Here is a 22,553-nt window from a genome sequence, read left to right as displayed (position 1 = left end):
CCGGGTAACTCCGCGCGGCAGTTCGTAGTTCCGATACCGTCTGTGTTTAAACAGCCAGCGCAGCCGTACCGAGGGCTGAGGCTACGTGGGAAATCTACATAATATAACCGACTATTGTTCAAATAGTCGGCACCCTGCAGATTCAATTACCATTGTCGCACAATTAATGTTGGAAATTTCGTCGAATCGAATGCCGGGCCGCGTCTTGGTCGAGCTTAGGACTGTGACCGATTTCGCATTTTTAGCCTCCACCCTTTCGTCGACTGCACGCGGTTCGCTCCTCGACGGGGACGATCTTCGATGCTAATTTCCCGAGTCTCCGGCGCTCCCACTATCCCCCCCCCCCCCTTCTCTTGAAAGTAATCGATTGCATAATTATCATGATTTACTAATGACGAGATAATCAGTTCGCCGACCTGCAACGCCAGGCCAACCGTCGGCGGCAGGAGCGCGCGGTAATTATATCGCCGACTAATGGATATAACTAATTGCTAATTATTAGACTTGGCCAATGATCGATATTGCCGAGTCTGCCGCGATCGCCGGATGGGAACGGCGGGAGATTAGCGGGAGTGCCGCATTCCGACTACGTCGAGCCTTGCGAACGTGTTCGCATTTCTTACGTGAACACGCCTACGGGTGCGTGCACTCCACCATGGGTTTCACCGTATAGGTGTTCGCTCTAGTTGGGGCAACTTCCCGCAGATTGTATATATGCACGAGCACCTACTGCCAGTCCCACCCCATACGCGTACATCATCGGTGACAACACTTGGATTGGGTGCAACTTCACGGCGCGATTTTGGCTAGGCTCACGGAGCTGGTTACAAGCAAAGGATCGACTCATGGTGGACGTTGATAAGAGGTGAAACGCCAAGTGTCGAAGAAGGACCCCTTCCCTTGTGGACCGATCCAAAAGGCCAAGTGTCCCTAGATGTTCCTAGGTGTTCCTAGGCATGCCTAGGCGCACGAGACCAAAGGTCCCCTTGGCTTTAACACTCTTAGAAGGACATCAAAGAGCGGCCGCGTAGCAGAGGGCGGCTGCTCGCCCTCGACATGAAATCCGGCAAAGAGGGCGCGAAGGCTCTCAAAAACCAAGGGGATGGAAATTGACTCAAGCCGGTCGAGCGAGCTCGGTTAACGCGATTTTGGACCGTGTGATAAAGACAAGGTTAGGTCGGAATTCTGGATAAGGGAAGGGAAGGAAGGAGTTCCTGCGTCGCTTCTTAGCCCCCCCTTAATTTCGCTCTTCGGCTGATAAGGCCTGTCCCGATCGGCTCGCGTTTCTTTAATTGGGCGACCCCTTGTCGCATATAAGTCCCCGTTGAATCACGTCGCTGGTAAGAGGGATATCCCTATCGCGCTTCCGCGTTCGGGATCTTTTATCAGCGGCGATACGCTCGCGATCGGCCGACTTGTCACCGGATGCTTATCGATCTCCAGGTGCACCTACTCGGCGAGTGTGTCACACACTCGGCCGTCACGTTAAATCATGAAAATTTATACAGTCGCCCACTCCGTACGGTATCTTTCACTTTTCATTACGAGATCATTTGTCATGTTGCGCGCGGATCCCTTATCACTCAGCGATCGTAAACAACCGGGCATAAATTCGAACTTTCGCGTAGCTACAACCTAGCCTGACCCCCCGGAGCATCGACCGGCGCCGGCAATTTATTACTTGAAAACGACGAGCATACGTTTGGCTATGATAAACTTCGCCCCCGCCCGGCCCCTCCCCCCGCGCGGACGCCCATTCCGGCGAACGTCACCCTCGCCCACCGCTCTGATAATCGCGCCCACCGAGTTGCCGAGGTCTCTTGGTCGTTTCGTTGTTGATTGCTGCCGGGTGTCACTGGTCGATGAAACCGGCCCCGCCAGATTTCATGACGAAACGGGAAAAATGTACCTAGGGGATCCCGCCCTCCCCCTATCGCGGTCTCACTCCGCCGGATGTCGGTCGCACTTCGTTAAAACCCCGGCCGAGGGAATTCGAGGGCAAAAATGGCGACGGCGCGACACCTTGCGGGGAAACACGACCAACTTTCGGAAAAGTTCCTCGGGAAAGTCCGCAAGGTCGGGCGGCGTCGCTTGCGGGAAACTTCCCGCGAAGCGTCTGCGGTGCGCGACGCCTTGGGTCGCCCTGGGTGGCGCGGATTCGGTGGATGGTTGCCGGGAACTGCTGATTCGAAATGAACGAAAATTAATTGGCGCCGTCGCGATATTAATTTCCGAGATTAATTCCCCGATGTGCCAATTGATATCGGGGATAGTGCGTGCTGCGCTGATATTAATCGCGCCTCGCTCTCGGGGGTGGTCCCTGCAGCGTTCGCGCGGATTCTTGGAGGCCCCGACGTGGAGGAAGTTCCTTAACAGGAGTTTAGGACTCTCCATGTGCGACTAAGATCTTTACGAGTTTTGCGTCGCCCCTGTTTTTTAATGGGCGAGTTTAAACGAGACGCGACGAATTTCAAGAATGATGGGAACTGCGTGGTGGAGCTTTATACATCAGGACGCTCCTCCACTTGTCGATGGAACCGCCGACCAACGAAGGTGGACATCGGGGGCACGGACGAGGCGCACTGGTTTATTTCAGGGATAATCCAAACAAATGTACTCGGTAGCTCGGGAGTAAATAACATGCAAATGCCGTAATGCTGGTTGACCGATGGCTTCGCCCGACGTCTCTTCGCTGCGAACGTGCTTAACGGAATCTGTCCCACGCCACGAGGCGCCCATCCACTCCCAGTTTTTGGGACTCCTCTGGGACTGGTGGCGTTATTTAATAGGCGTCGGGAATTTTTCGAGTTGACTCGGTGAGGGAACTAAAAAAATTCCCTACGGAGTCATGTGTGGTCATCGGGGTTCCCGGATTATCCTAGGATCGTTCTCGTTGTTTGACTTTTTTTATCTACGGTTTCGGTTTAAAGACGCTCGTCTTTGGGTGGTGTAGCAGTGGTTAGAGGGACGAGGTGTCAGGCGATGGTCATCCTGGACTCGCCTTCGGGTTTGGCCGCGACTCCCTTATCAGCCCCCAGCCGATGCCGCCGCCTCCGCTGTCCCAAGGGTGGTCACTCCCACTTGGGGCGGCCATCCTCTTAGTTTCCAGCGAGATCGATTGTTATGCATAGCCTGTATTCGCCCACTCGGCCGGTCAACCTTCCGTCTCGGTCCCAAGACCGCCGTCCAGGAGGAGCTTCCGAACATCCGAAGAAAGCAATTCCGCCAGGACATGAAAATGTTCCGTCACGCTGTTCCCGTGCACTCGCGGTTTTGGAGATGCCTTGGCTTTTAAAACTCCTCCACATCCTCCTTTGGAACTTTGCCGGGTCCAACACTCGGCCAGACCTGCGTCCGGTTGGAATTGTTTGTTCTTAGGAGACGAGGGAGAAGCATCCAGGGCAAACAACGAAATGCAAATCGAGATTAGCACACGCGCCGGCGGTGCCGTTAACCTGAATTATTCGAGTCTTAACGATGGCTTAGGTAGCCGCTTACCGAACCGAGAGGGATTAGACTCGAATATCGCTGGGTCCGACACTCAGGAATCGAATACTTTTCCGGGATTTCATTAAGCCAAATGAGGATTAATATAGGTCCCCGTCTGCCTCCTTCATTTTTTACCCGATTCGAGATCCAGTTCCCGTAAAGATGGGGCCATCGATACAATTTTAACGGAGGGTGCGTCGCGTGGCAGCTGGGGATTTCGGCAAGAGAAGATCACGGCGACGCGGTTGATGCACCAACGGCGGATCTGGGGGAAACAAGGTTGACACGCTAAGAGAGACGGAGGAAGACCGGAGGGGAGGCAGGGGAGGCAGGGAGGACGAGGTCGATGAGAGTGTTAAGGGGTGGCGAGAACGGGCGAGGGTGTTTTTCCACCACCAGTTGCTCGCGGCATTCGCAACCCACCCTCGGCCTTGGCCGGGTACAGAGAGCGAGGGCGAAAGAGAGACCAGACCATAAAAGTCCCAAACTTCCTGCCTCGTTCCCTTCCTTTTTCCGCGGGAACTGTGTTGGAGGACGAAACGACGGGCGGCCGATTGAAAGCCACATGCCCCATTCCCATCGATCGGTACCCTCCACCATGAGGTACTTTTTTCTCTCTCCTGGTCACTTGTGTAAGATTCGGTGAAGATGTCCATCTGCTGATTTCCGGAATTTTAGGAAAACTGGGTGGGAAGGCGAAGGGGTCGAAGGGTGCAGTCCATACACGCGTCGCGGTTTCTTAGCTTCGGACCATTCCATGTCCAGCACTTTCTTTTCTTAGGTTAGGCTAGGTCAGGTCCAGTTTGTCCAGGAAGTCCGGCTGGCGATTCGTGGCGGCGCGTGTCGCCGGACTATAAAGGCGGCAGGGTGCGGAAGGACGGAGGATGGCCAGTGTCCAGGTTGGAGGGTCGTTTATTGATCTCTCAAGTCCGAGGCTCGCTTCGCGTACACGGGACCTAACCCCATCCCAGGCTGTCCTATCTCATCGCCCGGCCGTTCCTTCCCCTCGTCGCGCTACAACTTCGAGTCGAGACGAATGCCTCCGCAACCGCCCTGGTGTGCCTCGCCTGCACCTTAGCCAGACACTGGCCACCTCCGACCACCCCCTCGGACCCTTGGTGAGAAAGGGTTCCCAACCGGACCTTCGAGTGTCGAGGCTTAACGAGGAGTATGGACAACCGAGCCCTGAAGAGCAGTAGTCCGACGACGAGCACGGATCACTCCACCTCGGCCCCTGGATCATCGAATCGATCGGTCCCCAGGAGAAGCGGAACGGTAGAAAGGATCTTATGGAAGCGGGATAACGACACCCGACTAAGAACAAGGGGACAAGGGTGGAACCTCGCGAAAACCCGGAGCCTCCACCCCCAGCGAGGAGACCCCTGCGCCTAGCTCCTAATAATAGCCATCGGTTCATACATTTTCATGGCGCTACAAAATCGAAACAAAATAGAGTGTACACGCGCCAATTACGAATGCATTATGCAATATAAATATTGATGCTTCCTGCAAAAACGAAAGCCCAGGCCGAGCGAGCCAAATGCAAAACACGCCAGGAAGGAGGCACGGAGGATTCGAAGGCGCAGAGGGGCCAGCACCTGGAGGCTTACGGCCACCTCTGTCCCTAGGTGCCGACGATCAGAGTGTCCCCGTGCCGGTGTCAGGGGCCCCCTGCGCCGTGGAAGATCGCCCCTGGCACGCACCCTCTCGGGTGGGTTGTTGATCGCCGGGCGCTAGTGTGCGCGCCACGTCCACGCCGTGCACGCATGGTTACGTAAAGCGCTATAACGGGACGCGGCCGAGGCAGAGGCTAATAAAACTTAACTCCTAATTAAGAAGCGCGAAGGACGAATCTGTTATCCCTGGCTCGAGCGACGCAAATGCGACGAGCCGGCGGATCGCGGACTCGGCCGATGCTGCTGGGTACATACCCAGGGACCGGCGGCATACGTGTTCATTAGGCATATTTGCCGTTTAGCATTTCAAATTCGGCCGGCATCCGCGTGCTTCCGACGCCGAAGGACGACCTTTTTAGCAATCAAATATTTTAATTTGCCGCCCCCTGTCGAGGGCCCCTCCGGTGGGGGCCGAACCCTCCGGTGGAGGCTGGTCGCGGCCCAAGGTTCACTGGGTCACCGGAAGACGAAACGTGGACGCATCCGTGATATACGCGGCAGTCCGGCTCCGAGATTGCGGAATTCGTTACCGGGGAGAACGGACTGCGTTCGTGTGCGAGAGAGGGAGTTGGGCGAGCCTTGCTAGGTCACGTCCCTGACCCGCGGGTCCCGGAAGCGGCGGCGCCTTCGCCTCTCTTGCTCCGCTCGTGGTAGGTGAGGCAGACTCGAATCGGTCCTGTCCCGTGTCGCGGAATCGAGCGTGCGCTTAGCCGCTATCGGGACACACCAAGAAATGCTAATTGGGCTGGTATTTATAGCGCGCGGTTAAGCGCGATCATGACCGAGCGGGAATCGTGTGCGAACCGCGGTGCGCGCACGCATCGCTACGTCGCATTTCGCGTTAATGGCCACAATTAGGTATTTTAATTAGCGCTCACTGGCGGTGGCAGCTGTTTCCAAATTAGGGCTCCGCGAAACAATAACTACCGATTGAAGAACCTAATTAGCGAGGACTCGCGTGCGCAACGATCCGTAGCGCAGCGCGCTCAGTAGTTGGATATATCGTGGAAATAAGTCGATAATTGGCATCGATACCGGCGGATACGGTCCCTGGTACTTCGAGGGGCAACCGGAAAGTAAGCCGGGGGTACCCAGGTTCAATTGCGACCGCTCCGGAACCGCGCATCCAGCACCTGGACGCACACCCATCACCAGCCGCGCATCGGCACTGAACCGCTACCACGCGCTGCACCACATTCTGGGGGTAGTCGTTATACGCGATCGATTTGCATCTTCTAAATCTTACGTGACATGAGGCTTCGATATGGTGGAGGCTGTTTGGTAGGGGCTCTTAATTCCCCCGTCCTGGATGACGGTAGCCTCGGAAGCATTAGGAATATCGGTGGCTACCAGATCTCTTCGGGACGAGTCCCCACACTCGCGATTCTCGGTGTCGGATAATCCGCTTCGGGTCCGCACATCCACCTCCCATTTCCCGGGCTTAATACGCTCGGTCTGGCGGCGATGGGAAGCTACGTCGCCTCGTAATTTAATACACGCACAAAGTGGAGACAGAGAGCGCGACGGTGGTGGCTAGTATGGTTTCGGGCTTAAAATTAAAAGCGACTATCCCAGTTAGTAAAATTCCTAATTCGCCGGCGGGCCGGTCGGCATTTTTCCTCTGATCTTCGAGGGCTTCCGCGCCTTTTCGCGGACCCCCTGGAGGTCGCTGCGGCCGGACTCCCGAACTCGAAGATCGTCGCCGGGCCGCGTGCGGACGCCACCGACTCCGCATTAGGAAGCCTTGTGCGATGCACCCAACCGCCGCATTGTCTAAGGTTTCGTTGACCCAATGAACTCCACGACAGAGATGGTCCGGTGCAGCCTCCTCGTTTCTTCTTAAAGGCACGATCGGAAGTACCCCTCAGGGTGCCGGTCCGGCGAAGAGTCGAATCTTCCACACATAGTTAAGACGCTTCCGTGTGTCACCGTCACTCCGTCCCAGGTACATGGAAACCACGATCGGGGTTGGTCTCCTCCACCCTGTTCGATGCATCCCTGGACCCCAACGCATCTCCTTCAGAGGCCATCACGGCGTCGTGCAAGGTTGTAGTCTCGCTGGCCAACCCCGCGCCTCCACCCTGGGTCCCGTCAATGTGCCTATTGAAATTTGACGACACGAGGCGTACCACGACGCGCCCCTCCACCTGTCGCAATAATACGCGTACGAGCCGTAGTACACGGCCGCGGAGTGTCCCCCGAGCCGCAACCGAGTGGAAGCAAGTTGCGCCGACACAATGACGCCATAATGACTAATGATCGTATCATTTAATTAACGTCGCACCTAACTAGCCGGGCTTCGTTAGTTGGCCGCCTCCAGACGCGGATCACCACCCAGGAAGTGGCCCATCGGCACCTGACTTCGGATCGGTGCGCTCGAATGGCCATCAACCCCTCGTTCAAAGTCCCCGATTTTCTCCCACACTCTAAGTTCATCACCCCGTGATCTGGGCACACCCTGGCAAGTTTTCCTCGGTAAAACGGGTCCCTCGTTATTAGAGAACGAGAAACGACCAACCTCCTGGTCACTCGATCCGTTCTGGGCTGCGGTCGCGAAAAGTAGCGGCTCGACCTCCTCAGATCGTCGACGTCGATCCAGATAATGGAAGGCGCACCAATGGCCGATCGGGAGTGCTTCGGCCTGCGAGCTGCGATTCGTCCCGGTGCCGGTCGCGGCACACGATCCAACGGCCCGAATCACCTTCCTCTCGGTCTCGTTTATAATTAAAATCACGGAGGCCGATTGGTCTCGCTTAGGGGCCGAAGCGAAGCGACAAGCCGTCGCCGACCAGTGCGAGCTGCTGGTCGCGATCGGAACACCCTGCGCGTTCGCGCGACTCCCAGTGAAACGCCATCGAGCCGAATAATTAAAGGCGCGTGTAGATGGGAGGGTTAAGAGCCGACGAAATCGTTACTGGACGGGGACAGAGCGATATCGACCTGGAATCGGCAAAAATCCGCGATTTTTCCCCTGGAAAGTGTAGAACCTCGAGGCTGAATGTGGGGTTTAGGTGACGGGGTCTGATGGGGATGGCTGGAGTCATGGCAAATCGATGGGGTATGGATTCATCTTGGATAAGAGTCCTTGCCTCGGGATGGACTCCCAGAGCGCGTTACACAATATTTTTACGACGACAGCGTCATTATCTCGCCCCGTTTCATTTACTAATTAGTAAGGGGAGTCGGAACCCGAGTAGTCCGGCGATTCTTAACGAGAGAGGGAGAGGAGGGGAGACCTCGGGATAGGGAAAAGAGTCGGCCACGAAGGAGACGGTCTGCGAATTTCCCAAGCTCCATGCTGGCTGACCAGATTCGGTGGAGGTTGGGACGCCACGGTGGAGATGCAATTTTTGGGGCGGTCGCGTACCACGGAAGTGTCGTCTATCTGTGGTGCTCGTTTTCGGGGGGTTTTAACGCACTCAGGGCGGTTTCGTTCGAGTTTATGGCTCGAAAGTTCTTCCCCATGGTGGCGGCATCGTTGGCTCGGCGATCGAGCGCGGTGGGGCACCTAATCCCCTATTTTTCCATCGATTTCTCCGTCGGCCGTACGGTGGACTCAGAGGGTTGGGACGCGACATGGGTGAGTCGGGCGAGTCGGGAAGGCGGGGAACGAAGAGACGAGGGGGCAAATGTAATTAATTATCCCGGTAATGACTCTGACTGATGAGCGGCTGGACAAGTCCGGCTAGGTCGCGCGAGCGCAGGGCCGGCGATGGGTTCGAACGGACTTCGGAGCAAAGTTCGGTTCCGCTTTCCCACCCCATATTTCTGCCAGCTTATGGGGGGCGAATTCGTTTTCTCCCGGTCCCCCTCGGTACCCACGTCATCCTCGACCGAGTCGTCCTCGAGGGATCGCTGACGAAAATCGGGAACTCTCCAAGGAAATACCCACACCTTAAACAACCTTTAGAATTACCCCGAACGGCCGTAAGGAAACTGAAGGCAATTGTCCTTAAGCGATGGGGCTTGGAAGGGTTAATTTCCTGCCCTTTCCAAGGGTATTCCTTCGGTCAATAATCGACGCGATGACCTCGTCCCCCTCGACTATTTTCTCTTTCCTTTCATCGCTGAACAAGTTCGGTTCTGTCGCGACCATCCAAAGTGGCTCTGAATCCACCTTTTCGATTTTCGTAGTTTCACCTCTCGGACCTTCATCTCTTTTTCCTCCCTTTTAATTTCCTTAATCTTGGCCAATTTTTTTTTCCCACTGGCTCGTTTGTTACTTATTTGTGCTTTTTCGGGTTTCGTATCGGTTGTTCCGCGTTTCCGCTTCCCCCTGAAGTTGTCGACCTTCCGAAGCCGAGTCCGCTCGCGCAAGGATAGCATCCGATCCTCGCTGGGGGTGGACAACGAGCGCTCGTGGAGAGGGGCTGTGCGTGACAAGGTGGATTTATTTTTTTCGCGCCCCGCCCGACGGAGCACAGCTACCGAGCGAAGCGTTTTAATATTTCAACTAGCACCCACCTACGCCAGCCACCCCCGAACCCCCCGACAACCCCTACCAGCTCCAACAATCCCCGACCAGCTCCAAGCACCTCCAGCCTGCGAGGATCGAGGGGCCGAATGGCGCAACTCGGTGAGATCGATAACCTCCTATCAGGAGATCCGCAAATCGACATAACCTGAAAATCATTTCAGCAGCCCCCTGGTGGAAGTATCCCACCCTAGACTTTCCCTGCTTAGAAGCTATTCCACGGGCTCGGACGCGAATCGTAGTCAGAAAGTTCACCATCGATCGCTTCCGATTACCACAATGAACGGATTCAGCAGTCCATTCTGCGTAATCTGCATGCATTTGCCACATCGTCGAGCCTCTCCTTGTTTAAACCCTGGGAAAGGATGTTTGAAGTGGCCGAGTCCGTAGAACTGGACCCACTTCGGTCCGCAGTTTAGGTGGGATTTTCGATCTAAGTTAGCCTAAACTAAACTAATCTACTCTAAACTAATCATCCCTAATCGAAATGAGTCTCACCTAAGACACCGACTTCCACAGAGAGTCCAGCCGTCCATTTTCATTTTCACGTAGCGTTAACCAGTACTTTAGTGCCAGGCAATGGGAAATCAGTCTCGCGAGAGTTCGTTTCGGCGTTACAGGGTGGAAGAGTGTGCGCGCATCCCCACATCGGCGGCAAGTTCAGAGCATTGGGATACACGAGCCCCCCTTCAGAGAGTCCGAAAGCGATCGTTCTATCAGTGACCGATACCGAGCGGCGCGGGGCAGAGAGGGTTTCCGGGCGGGAAACCTTTATAATCCGTGGAAACCTGCGCCCCGTTTTAATCGAAATAGGTTTTTCCGGGGAAAAAAGTTCGCATTTAGAGAGAATGAAATGAGTTCAGGGTGGATCCGATGAAAGACCGATAAACACAGCTGATTTATATCAGGAGCGGCCGAACGAGTGGAAGCGTCCATCGACCGATTCGTACCCCATGGAGCCTCCACCATGGATTTCGCCTTGCATACGCATGTGTTAGCTCGTTTACGAGCCGGCCGAGAAAGGGAAGCTAGGTGGACGGATATAACTTTATTATGTCCGGTGGTTACGAGCACAACCCGGGATCCAAAGCGCGCTTCGTCTCGCGGTCAACTTCATCTGGCTCATCTCAGACACGAGTCGACACACGGCCAGCTTCAGCTCGCGCTTCGAAGCTCAGTTTCGGGATCAAAGAGGTGGAGAAAGCGGATCTTTTCCCCAGAAGTCGAGCAAGCGGTCGATCGTCTCGCCTCCGACTCCAGCATGCCTCATCCGCGTGGATTCTGCGTGGCGTGCACGCGTGTAGGCTCATTTACGAGCCGGATGGGAAGGAGGAGCTAGATAGACGGATATAACTTCATTATGCTCGCCAGTTACGACCGCAAGGCAGCCGAGCTTCGAAAACGCCCTTCATTTTGCGCCTGCCTCGAGTCCAGAGTCTTAAAGCTCCTTAAGGTGAGGGGGAGGCGAAAAGACACGGAATCTCTTGATAAATAATAGCGACTTTAAGTTTTAATTAAGTTCATGGTCCCTCCTGCCCCTCCGTCTCCCCTCCGGATACGCAAGAAAACGTTTCCGAGTGTCATTGATATCGCGGATTAACTTGCTCGCCTTCGATTTTTCTGAAACCTAACCGGGACGCGCGAACATCATAATCCACCCCTGTCGCGGTTTGGCCGGTCGATTCGTTTTGTTCGCCGGCCAAGGGATTTCCGAACACGCTATTCGCAATTCGGGAAAAAAAAAGGAAGGGGAAAAAAAAGGGCAGCAAGGCGCAGGCTGGCCGGACAAAAGAATAGCTCTCCGTTCGCGGGGTCATTCGGGGGCGCGCGCACACGCGCGGGCAAAGATGGACGCGAAGTTGGGACCGCGCCCCCACAGGAGCGCGCCTCCACCCGCGCACCCTTCCATTTTCGTTTATTCGCTCGCTCGCGCGGCCTATTGGTGAAAGGGTTTTTTTTGTCTAGCAGGATTGAAAGTGGTATAAATTGGTAGTAAGGGGCCGGGGGAGCGGGGCGGCCGATCGGCGGCAGAGGGGGCGCTACGGGTGGCGCCCTCCCGCAGAGAGGGTGAGGCGGCCGCGGGGGTCGGCGGCACCGATCGAGAGAAATCCCTCTGATAACGAAGGTCGCCCCGCGGAAAGGGTGCGCTCGCAGGGGTTGTACCAATTTCGAGGGCTGGAAATTTTCATCGGCAATGAGTTTAAGTAGGGGGGTAGACCCGGGGATCGCGTTATTATACACGCGCATGGAAATAAAATCAACCGACTCGCCGATTCCGAGAGTAGGGAGGGCCGCCGACCCGGAGGCTGTCCTCGAGGCTGTCGCCACCTTTCGGCGAGGGCGTCACATCGATTCGGCGGGCTCGGCACTCGATTCCGAGCGGTTTCCCTCACGGCCTCCCTCGCGGCGTGCGTTCGCGGGGGGTCGCGACTCGCGACCACCCCCCCACGACCCCGCTGACGCCACCCTCTCGTTCGCTCCATCGAGGAATGAAGTAAGCGGGGGGTGAGTGCACCCTCTCTCGTTTGTAATTATTCACGAACAAAGGCACTGATAATTGCACTGCTCGATCGCGCATTCGCCGTCCGCGCCGCCAACCGACCGGGTCCTCGTAACCTATGGAAACGAATGCCGCGTCTTTAGCACCCGGACTCGGCGAGATCGCCCGTCCCCTGGTCCTTGCTAACTCTTGTTACTCTCAACGGGGATATTAAATGATTCCCCAGGTTGCGACCTCAAGGTATAAGAGGGTGGAGGGAGGCCCAACCCGAGGTATATCCTTCGCCCCGTCAGGAAATTTCAACCGGACCTAGGGAAAAGGGTTAAGTCCGACCAGTGGAAGATCGCCGAGCATTTCGCCCGGAACGAGGCCCGACTCGAGCTACGACTCGGTTTGGAGAACGACACGGAAAGGGAGGATAACGCGTCGACAGGGGAAGGGTCGCGCGCCCATCCGCCCCATCGGGGGCAAACAATGCTTCGCGTCGTCTCCGTTTATAATGAACGCGGTATATGCGTGTGTACGTGCCGCGAGCTACGTACTCGTCCCCTTACCCTCGGTACTCGTAATAATGAGCACGCGGATTATGCGCGGTGATCGGTCCTCGATATGCGCTTACTCCCGGAGAAGACGAGGCGACGCCGGACGTGCACGCGCGTCGGCGCCCTCTACGTCGCATCCGGCCTCGAACGACGTCGATCAGGAGGATCGGGAGATCGATGCGAATGTACCGATATCATTCGAAATTACGTATAAAGGGATTTTAAGAAGAACCCCATCGGTGGATCTGATGTTTCGACACCTGGGGCAAGATCGAAGCATCGGTGCCCTCCGTCTTGCTCTTCGGGCACCAGGAGTCATCCCTTCGAACGATCCCACAGGCGGTGGCCGCGGCTTCGGTGGGCTCCACTTTTTTCGCTTTATAAATCCTCTGGTTCCGACAGCCGCTCGTAGTCCGCACCCTTCCCCTGGACGCATACGCGTACACGGATGCCGGCACTAGGGGGGGCGTCGTCGGTATAGGGCGGCGCACGGGCGTCGATGTGAATGCGCTTTGGCAAGGCTCGATCCGCTAGATCGCGCTACAGCGAGAAACGGCCGATCGAGGTTCAATGATTCCCCGGGTGAGTCGGTATGTGCGGGCGGTTTCGCACACGCGGAAACCCCGCTCGACGCGAATGCTGACGCAGACCAGGGCGCCACCCCTTTGGGTACGTGCGTATCTTCGTTAATAATATACGTGGAAATCTGATTATTTTTCTGCTGCCCGGTTTTAATTTCAAACGAATTTTTCCTTTTGTTCGATGCGCCGGGCTGCCGAGTGCGATTGGCTCACGTTGGATTCGAGTGGGCGGGTGGGGGTTGTGGGGGGGCTCGAAAGCGCAGCGCCCCCGTGGGGTGGGACGAGAGCTCGTCCACCCGCGTCCACTGCAGATCCAAAGGGGAAGTGGGGTCGCCCGATACCCCCGAAACCATCTTCGGAGGGTAGCCACCCTGGCGAGGTGCGAAAGTCCCGCCGACACTCCGAGTGCGCACCTAACCCTTCGACTACCCCCCTCTAATTGCTACCTCGTTTAATAAAGACTAGTCGGCGCCTTTTGCCGATTAATTCCCGCTAAAAAGTCCCCCCAACTTCCCGCGGCCTCCCCCGACGTTTCCAACTTGGCCGCGAGGTGCTTTAACCCGTTCAACCCCTCCCGGTGACACTCTTCGAGCTCGCAAACTTTCGACCCGGCCCTCCCCCGACTTTTCAGCCACCCCAGTAGCCCCCGGCGACTGTTGGCCATGACCACCGACACCTTCGCTTTTATTAATTTCCTGGTAACCACGTAAAGCGCCCCGATCGAGGGGGTGTTCGCTCACGAAATTATGAATTTTAACCTTCGAGATCACGTGGAAATTAGCTGGAAATCCTGAGCAAAGAAATCACCTGTCACATTGTCACAATTTAAATGCCTACCGTCACTTGTTACCGAATCGCATTCTTTATCATATGGAATTAAAAGGAGTCGGTTTCAAAGAAGTAAATCGTTTTCACTGATTTCCGAGTGAATAGCTCCTCGGTCCCGATGGTTTTGGTTACCGAACTCCTGGAGATGTTCCTCTGGGGGAACCTTGGGAGGATTCGGCATTGTGCTCCTGGGACCGGGCCGGAAAATTGTCGAGCGATCAAAGAAGGCCTCGACTTGGGCCAAGTACCCGGGGACGGGTATACCTAGGATAGGCCGGATGGGTATTACGTACATACGGCTAGGGAGCTCGTACTCGCTCGTGAGATAGTGCTCGGCTCGGAGAATGTATCAAAATCAGGCGCGAGGTTGCTTTATGGACGGGAACGCTCGTAAATACGCACTTCTGGCACTACTACTACTCGGCCGCGGAACGCCCGGGACTCGAGAGAAACTGCCAGGATAGGTTAGGCGATAGAAAGGGGTACGCGAAATAGCTTCTACGGGATGCTAATAAAAGATAGAACCGTAGAGATAGGCCGTACCGAGGGAGATACCGCGGGGCCACCGTTTCGCCTAAACCCTCTCCTCGCATCGCGTCGTTTCGCGGATCACCGGCCAGGTTTCAGAGTCATCGGAGGAGGACGCAAATCACGGCCGAGGGATGAATCTCGAGGCATACAAAAACGAAAAAATGACTCCTGAGGCATCCAGGGGATGCTGGACCTCTAGGAACCTCGCCAAGCTCAGGGTGTCGAGCTTGGCGCTGGGGTGCACCACTTCAGTGGACCTCCTACTTAGGAGGACCGTTTCATTTCTGGAAAGGGGGGTCGGGGGTTAGTGCGGTGTACGGTAAAACGGAGTCGCGGCTGTACCTAGCGGAGGAGGGACAGAGTTGAGTTTGTTTGCCGAGCAAACGTTTGCCGACGACACCGCCGGACACTGGTGCCTGGTTCGGTCTGGCCTGGTTTGGCCTCTGGTACGAGTCTGTCCGAACCGGCCAGTGGCCAAGGCCTGCGGAGGCAGAAAGGGGATGTAATACTATCTCCTCGGCCGAACAGTGGTGGCCAAATAACTCGAAGCTCTGGGAGCTGGAGGGAGCGGTGGGGTTGCGCCTCGTCATCGCCAGCCATGGTCCAGAGCCCTTGGCCCGTCCTCGAAAAGTATGGTTCTCCAGGTCCCAGCAAGATGGTCCCCGATCGCCTTGGAGCCCTCTTCCCAAATCCAAATACCAAACCCGTAAATCCGTCGATAAATCTCCGCGGTACACGGTGACCACATTTGCTTAGGGATAAGGAGCTGGAGCGGAAGGTGGGGCCGGAGAGAGAGAGAGAGAGAGGGCACGCAGTAAGGTGTAAGTCTGGAAGGCAGTGAGGAATGGCCCAGTCTAGCAAGCCTTTAACCTGGCTTAGCGTGTACTGGAAGCACCATCCCCTATCCTTCGTGTCGGGGCCAAGTTATACCCGCAAACAGTCGTACATTAGTGCCTGCAGGAATCCTGCAGGATTTATAAGGGGAGTCCCCGGCCCGTGCGGACTTCACTCGGGTAAATCGTCCCGACCGAAGGCTCCTCCCGACGATCGGAAATCAGTCGAAGGCTGCGCCGACTTCGCGACGGAGGCTGAGTGCCGGACCACCCTAATGAGCAACGCCAACTTCGATTGGACTCGTTCCGACCGCGTCCACGACATCCAGAACCTGACCGGCGCGTCAGACCTTGGTGTGAATTCGGCGCCGAACCTCTAAGAGTTTAGTTTGGTCCCGCAGAGCGTCGCCGGAGGGTTTCGGCTCCGTCCAGGGGGTGAAGCGGGGATCGTTAGGGGCAGTCGGGTAGCCAGTGGTCAGCACACTTGGCCGACCCTACTTCGCTAACTAGTTTAATGATATATGTTGAGCTACAAGCGCCTTGATTAATCGTTAACTAATGTTGGACCTTGCAGTGTTCCACCACGTAGGAGCTGGCGAAAGAGCCCTAGGAGTGGGACCCGAGGGGACTTGGCCGAGGGGCGACAATTCTCCAGCCCCTCCAAGACCACGCAAATCTACGTCCGAACTCGGCGAAGCCAAACGGAAATCTAATCTCTCCCGACAATTTGATTTACGATTCCGCCTAACCGCTTGCGAAAAAACGATCCGCCACTCCTCGGCGAGTGGACCTTCGTAATTTGTCGGCTTTCACAATGGCACCAAAGACACCTCGTTCTCCAATTTAGCGGATGGTTTTTCTAAGACTTCGACGCCCCTTTTTACGTTTCTTTGGCAATGGGTCAGCATCGAGCGCAGTTTAATGAGCGTAGATCGATGGATCGTACCAATGGCGGTCTTATTCTCGCGGCGGCTGCGAGTTCTTCGGGGTCTTGGACTCCAACTTCAGGGGCCAGCAGGGGTGCTCATAAAGCGGCATCCGAGACGCGATTCGTCGTCGTCGGGGCAGGAGAGCAAAGGGGTTCGGGGGTGCAAGACACCGTGAAATTACCACCGGAGTCTCTCATCCCCGGAGGGTGCGGGGCGAGCTGGCCGGTGGAACGGACTCTGTCCACTGGCAGGACCACCGGCTACCGGGTATTTGTCTTGTCTCCTTGTTTATGAGATTCAACATTGTTATTTGGCACCGCCAGGGAGTTCTCACATAGTACGTGCGTGGCAACGGTCTGCCGGGAGTTTCTACTTTAAGAGGAAGCGTCGCAAACTACTCGGTCAACTTCGTGCGGAGTTAGCGAGCCGAGCGCTCGCCATTCGTATCCCGGTTAAGCCGGACCGAGGGCTGCGTTCACGGAGTCCCGATGCCGGGACGACAGACGTCGACACGCACCGCTGGTCGTTTTTTCCAAACCGACGGATCATCCGTTCGATCGAGTCGCGATTCAATGGACGAATCCTCCCCGTGCAGTTCTTATCCCGGGAGCATCTAATCGAGGCGCCGTGGTAGCAGCCGAATCGACAGGACTCATCGATCCGCGGAGCCCATATCTCGGGCGTCGATTAGGCGCTTCGGCTTATTTAACGACGCCCCCCCCCCCCCCTCCCGATTTACGGCTCTATTTCGGTAAGACAACCTCGAGTCCCGGAAACGGGCGTTGTCCGAAAACGGACCGCAAGCGGAGACGCACTCTCAGGCGAGCCACGAGCCCATACCGAGGCGAAGCGTTGACCCCGCTCGTTGCGGGGAAGAGAGGACTACTTAACGGGCCAATTGATCGTCATTGAAACGGGAGAGGAGCCGATCCGTTGAGCCGCCTGCAGATATCAGGCGTCTTCTCGCGACCAGCGACCAGGAACACCAAAGAGGCTCCCCTGGACTTCTAGGACGTGGGCACAACAACCACGCGCACTGCTGGGTGGCGATCGGTTCCTCGCCCATTTCTCTTACCCCGTCTCTATGGGAATTCATTCCTACCCGGGTTTTGGCTACTCACCTCGCTCTTAAGGTTCAGCGGCGCATCGCAGGACGCGTCTGCATCGGCCTCGGCTTTGATGCGGTGGGACGGCACGCCGTGGGCGTGCTGCCGTGGAGGCGCCGCTGCTGCCAGCATGTTGGACTGCTGCCGACGCTGAAGTCGGTGCTGCAGACGGTGCTGGAGCCTCTGGTGTTGATAGGGAGGCGATAGTTGGGTGCAGTTCAGGATGCGTAGGTCGGCAGGCGGCGAGGCTGGCGCGGCGGTACCGCTCTGCTCCTCCTCGGGCGAGCCCTCCGCCATGTCACCCTCGCATCCCGAGGTATCGCGATCTGCGGACCCGACCAGACACCTTCGAGTGAGGCCTAGCTTGACTTCATCGTGGTACTTATACGGATTTGCATGAATTTATATGGATTTCGGCGCCGAGATTCGAGACCCGGATGGCAAGGACGGGGACGGACCATTGACGGTACGCTACTGGGTGCTTAAGTGGGAGGCTTCTTGCTGGACCTTCCAGGCTTCTCCACTACCCGGTCATCGCCCAAAGCGGGCCCGACGAGTCGAGTTGGCTTAATTATTTTTATCTAAGCTCGCGTTAGCTGGAATTCAAGGGCAATGAAATCACGCCGGGAGTCGGCTGCTCTCCAGCCCTATTCTCGTCATCCTCCGTTTATAACCATCTCGAGACGAGACCGAGCGATCGCTCTCAATCTTTTCCCAGGGAACTTTCGCACCGAGTAACCTCACCTTAAAACCCGGAATATGTTACGGGCCTCCCACTGGAATGCGGTTCTACTTTGGGAACGTTTAACTCGCCGGCGTCGCCCCGAGAGGCGGCGACGTCTCGCGTTCGTTCGCCTAATTATTTTTATCTAAGCGCCGAGTTAGAATTCAAGGGCAATGAAATCGCGCCGTCTGCTCCCGTCCTCGCTCCCGTCATCCTAACCCTTTCCTTCCGCCCTCCACCTCCCCGAAGAAGTCACGTTCCGTCAGCTCGACTCGGCTCGATGAGCTCGACCCTCCAGCCGCGACGAGCGGTCGAAACGCAACCAACATCTGTCGCTATTTTTACGCTGGCCCGGCTCCAATGTTTCACTTTTTAAAGGATTCCCTTCTTATGACGAACTACCGGATAAGAACTCGGAGCTAAATCGGTGGCCGGAGGAACAAAGGTCCGGTCAATCCCGAACACCATGGCGAACTAGTCCCACCATGGCGGGCGGAATTTCAAACTGGAGGGGTTTAAGAAACAATGGTTACGAGATGATGGATACCAAGGGAATGGAGGATCGATCGGACGGGTTATACAGGGTTACCCATACTTTTACACTTTACCGCGATAGGCTTTAGCCAACTAGGTTCGCCACCGCGGAGCCTACTACTGGAAACCCATCGCGTTTTCATATTATTACAGTATTCCAGGCCACGACGAGGCAGCAGCGTGCAATTAAGGAGGGTTGATTGATGTTAATTCAAAGGGTAATTAAGAATGTTGCGCATAAAAATCCGGTAATTTATGGTCATTGGGGATAATTATATGTTGACCAGCTCGTAATTGCAAGCGCTCGGTGTAGGCCGCAGCGCTGTAGGTAGGTATAGGTAGGCAGGAGGAAAGGTAGGTAGGTAGGTCTCTTGGTCGGTCTCTCGGTCGGTCGGTCGGTCGGCCGGTATACGTACGCGCGAAATATATGGTCTCAGATCGCAGCTTATTATAGGGGCAAGTAGATAAGGTGGGTTAGAGACCGGGCGCCTCTGGCCAGTTCCCCGAGTCGCCGCGGGCGCTAGGTAGTCGCAATTTATGAGCCCTATTCTAACGCGCGCTTTTAGAATTTTAGGCCAGCACGTCGAGGGCGACTCGAGGTAGAAGAGAGCCTATAAATAACCAGGCGGGATAATCGCCATATGGCCGCGAACTGCTCCGTCAGGGCGCGACTCCCTTCCGCGCAACGGCGCGGCCGATCGCGGGCAAACCGTCCGCGATGTGTAAAAATGCCCCGAACAAAGATCCCTCCTCCCATTCCGCGCTACAACTTTTGTCCGAGACCTTTTCCTCCAGCGCGTCTCGGTGACGAAGAAATCCCCACCGATCGCAGCACGCGCGCCGATGCCCATCGCACAAAGACCCCATCTCTTCGGGGCTCCAGCCTTCCCTTCTCCCCCTCGTTCTCGACGCACGTGCGCGCTCACGGCAGAAGCGCGTGCTTCTTTATAAATTATTAGAATTAACGATGTCGCACGCGTCGCCGCCCCTGCGCGCCGGTCTCGACGCTGGTATCGGGCTCCGGACGTGGCATCAGCGCGCGCGCGCGCTCCTCTAGTGCCTACCTCAACGGAGTCGCGTGTCCTTTGGGACTTCCGTCGACCCTCCCGCCCCAGCAACCCCCACTGGTCTCCTTACGACCCCCGCCCCCGCGCAGGGGAAGGAGCGCCGGGGGCAACGCACGGGAACAACTTTTCTCCTCCGAGTCTCTCGCTCCGATTTTCTACCCCCCCTCGCCCCCTGCCCTCCGCCTTCACTCCGCCCCACCGCCTCCACTCTCGGTCGCGCCGCCGACACGTGCTCCTGTTTACCTCACGATGAGTCACATGGCCGAGGAGGCCACCGGCACCGCCGTTACGTCTCGGGGAACCAACCTGCACTTCCGGTCTCGTCTCCACGCTAAAATGGAGGTTTTCCTGCGTTTTCCCCGCAGGACCAGGGAGATGAGTCTGGGATCAAGCTCTTCGGATCGAGTTTGGGATCGAGCGAGAGGATGGTCCAGGGTTTAGGACAGATTCTTCGGACGCTTTTATCTGGACCTTGTCGGCTTCCGGTAGCGTTTTCAGACCACTCGGGAGCTGGTATCACTGACGCAGGACGCGATTATCGGGCAATTATGAGCAGGCGGCTAAGTAGCTGGCGCGGAAAATTATCGCGAGCCTGCCCCGGCATGTAACTAAGAGTCGAGAGTTGTGCCTCGCAAAGTTCCCGCGTTACTCTCCCGAGTGGTCAAGCTTGATTGCAAGTAACTGCTCTTAATTACCGATAATCGTGCACGGCTACTGGCTAGCCGAACGTATGTGCGAGTAAGAACGACCGAAGGCATGCTCGACTTGCAAATAGGGATAATGTGGATATCGAGCTTTTGAATAGCACCTAAACGGTGTCCAGTGTCATGGACAGAGGTTCGTTAAGACGTGGCCGAACGTCCGTGGCTTCTTTAATTTAACATGCGCCGACATCGCGACTGTAGCCATCCGTATCGACAAATGCTCGAGAAATCGGACAACCCGGTCCACGCATTCCTCCTCGGGGATAACGTTATCCGCGCTTAATGCACTTTTAATTATTCTACTTACCCGCCGGAGTTGGCGGCGACCGTATAATTTCCGAAGGTATAATTTCAGCTGAAAAACGTCGTCGCGTCCGGAGAGTCACGTGTCGTACGTGGCAATTAGAGTTGCACCGGCACGCCGATGGCGGGTGCACGCACGCCGACAATTACGAGCGTATACGCGTATACGTGTACATATGTGTATAGGTATATACGGCTCGCAGTCCGCGCGTTCGCGGCACCGCCAGACGCGGCCGGACCGCTTGCGGTGTTGGCCGTGGGGCAGTCCTACCCTGCGTGAAGGGTCGCGCGTCTCGGAGATGCGGTTCCTCGATCGGCAGCCAGCGGAAGAGCATCAGCGTGCGAGGCCCCCGTGTCCTGGGTCGGCGAGGTTCCACCGTCTGACCGAACCATCGCGTCTCAATTTCCAGATCCTCTTCTCTCGAAGGTCCGCCGATAGTCGCGAAACTTGCCGATGGGTCCCTCCTACCGTGCCGTCTGGTCCGGGTCCCGTGATTGGCGTAGAATTTCGGCGGCCATCCGCGAGCACGTTGCCGGCTGGGTCAGAGTTCGGGATCCCGGGTACCGCACAGAACGAGTCCAAAACAACCGTCGCACCAAGAACCGAGATCGCCGCGACGCGTGCGTCGCGCCGACACGCGGCAATGCCTGAACTTATCGCACCGAGTCGGAGCCTCCACCTTGGCGCACCGCAGTCTGGCTGCGTTGTGCCCGAGGTCTCTCGGCGGCTAGAAGGTTGCCCGCCAGTCGACGCCACCGCCGCCGCCACCTCCGCCACCACCACCTCCGCCGCCACCACCACTTGCCGCAACAATCGAGCACGGCGCCGCTGGTGGGGGATCAGAGGCGTAACGGGGGCGGACCCCATGCGCGGAGGTGGTCCATGAGTTAGTCGCGAGATCCTGTTGTTATGATTGTTATGAGTGTCCGAGCTGGCTCCGCGTGCCGGGGGCGGCGGGGGCTCGGAGGGGTCCTCTGTAATATACCCCCGCCTCCGCCCTCTCGAACGAGCTCGTAACCGTGATGCAAATCAGAAGAGGGACGGGGGAAGGAGAACGGTGACGGTGGCACGAACGGTGACGAAGTGTCGGGGAGGGGGCTCTGCCGGTGGAGGGAAGGACGCGGAGGAGGAGGAGCGATCGGCTCGCCAGTCCAGAGATGCGGCCCCGAAAATTTCTGCCAAAAATGCACCCACGTCACCGGCGACCTCGTCGGGGGTGCTTCCGAGTGCCCCTAACCCCTATCCCCGGGCACGGCGTACCCCTACCGGGCCGCCGTCTCCGGGTTACAAGGACGGGTGCGGGCGCCGTTGGAGGGGGTCGTCATTGCGATCATCGGTGGGGCTGGCTCCTTCTTTCGCCTCCTACCTCGGGATCGCTGCTCCTCGGAGTTCCTGGTCTTGGGTCATGGGGTTCCCTCCACACGTCATCCACCAGGCTGTTTCCTAGGATTCACGGTGAAGGGTCTCATGATCGCGTCTTGTACCATCTACATCTCGATGCTGCTGGATTCTGGTACTTGCGTACACATCCGGTACAGGGACCACGCGGACACGCCGTGTTCCGCGTTTGACAATCCGACGTCTCGTCTCCTTTCATTACCGCACGTCCGACAAGTCCGAAATGGCACGGAGTGATGGCGATGGTACCCAATTTCCACCACCCATCGCCATGACGCCCTGTCGGATCCGAGGGGCTTTAAAACGTAGCTGGAATTTTCCTTCCCTTGTATT

General features: G+C 56.7%; 1 protein-coding gene across 2 annotated transcripts in view; it reads right to left on the bottom strand.

Annotated features, from left to right (window-relative positions):
- Nucleotides 1–21,502, bottom strand: part of LOC105701039 (POU domain, class 6, transcription factor 1) — a 35,787-nt gene extending 14,285 nt beyond the window's left edge. Inside the window, exons 1-2 of one of the 2 annotated variants that reach the window (XM_012427448.1) lie at nucleotides 20,826–21,502; nucleotides 17,505–17,815 (exon numbers count right to left, since the gene is read on the bottom strand). In XM_012427448.1, coding sequence (XP_012282871.1) covers nucleotides 17,505–17,786 — 282 coding nt within the window. In that variant the 5' untranslated portion in view covers nucleotides 17,787–17,815; nucleotides 20,826–21,502. Of the gene's footprint in view, nucleotides 1–17,504; nucleotides 18,444–20,825 lie in introns of those variants that run through there. The other variant, XM_023434323.1, reaches the window with a different exon arrangement.
- Nucleotides 21,503–22,553: the final 1,051 nt, after the last annotated feature.

This window comes from Orussus abietinus, unplaced genomic scaffold, assembly GCF_000612105.2.
Source record: "Orussus abietinus isolate OABI.00-Male unplaced genomic scaffold, Oabi_2.0 scaffold9, whole genome shotgun sequence".
Lineage (NCBI taxonomy): Eukaryota > Metazoa > Arthropoda > Insecta > Hymenoptera > Orussidae > Orussus > Orussus abietinus.
This window is presented reverse-complemented; position numbering and strand designations above follow the sequence as displayed.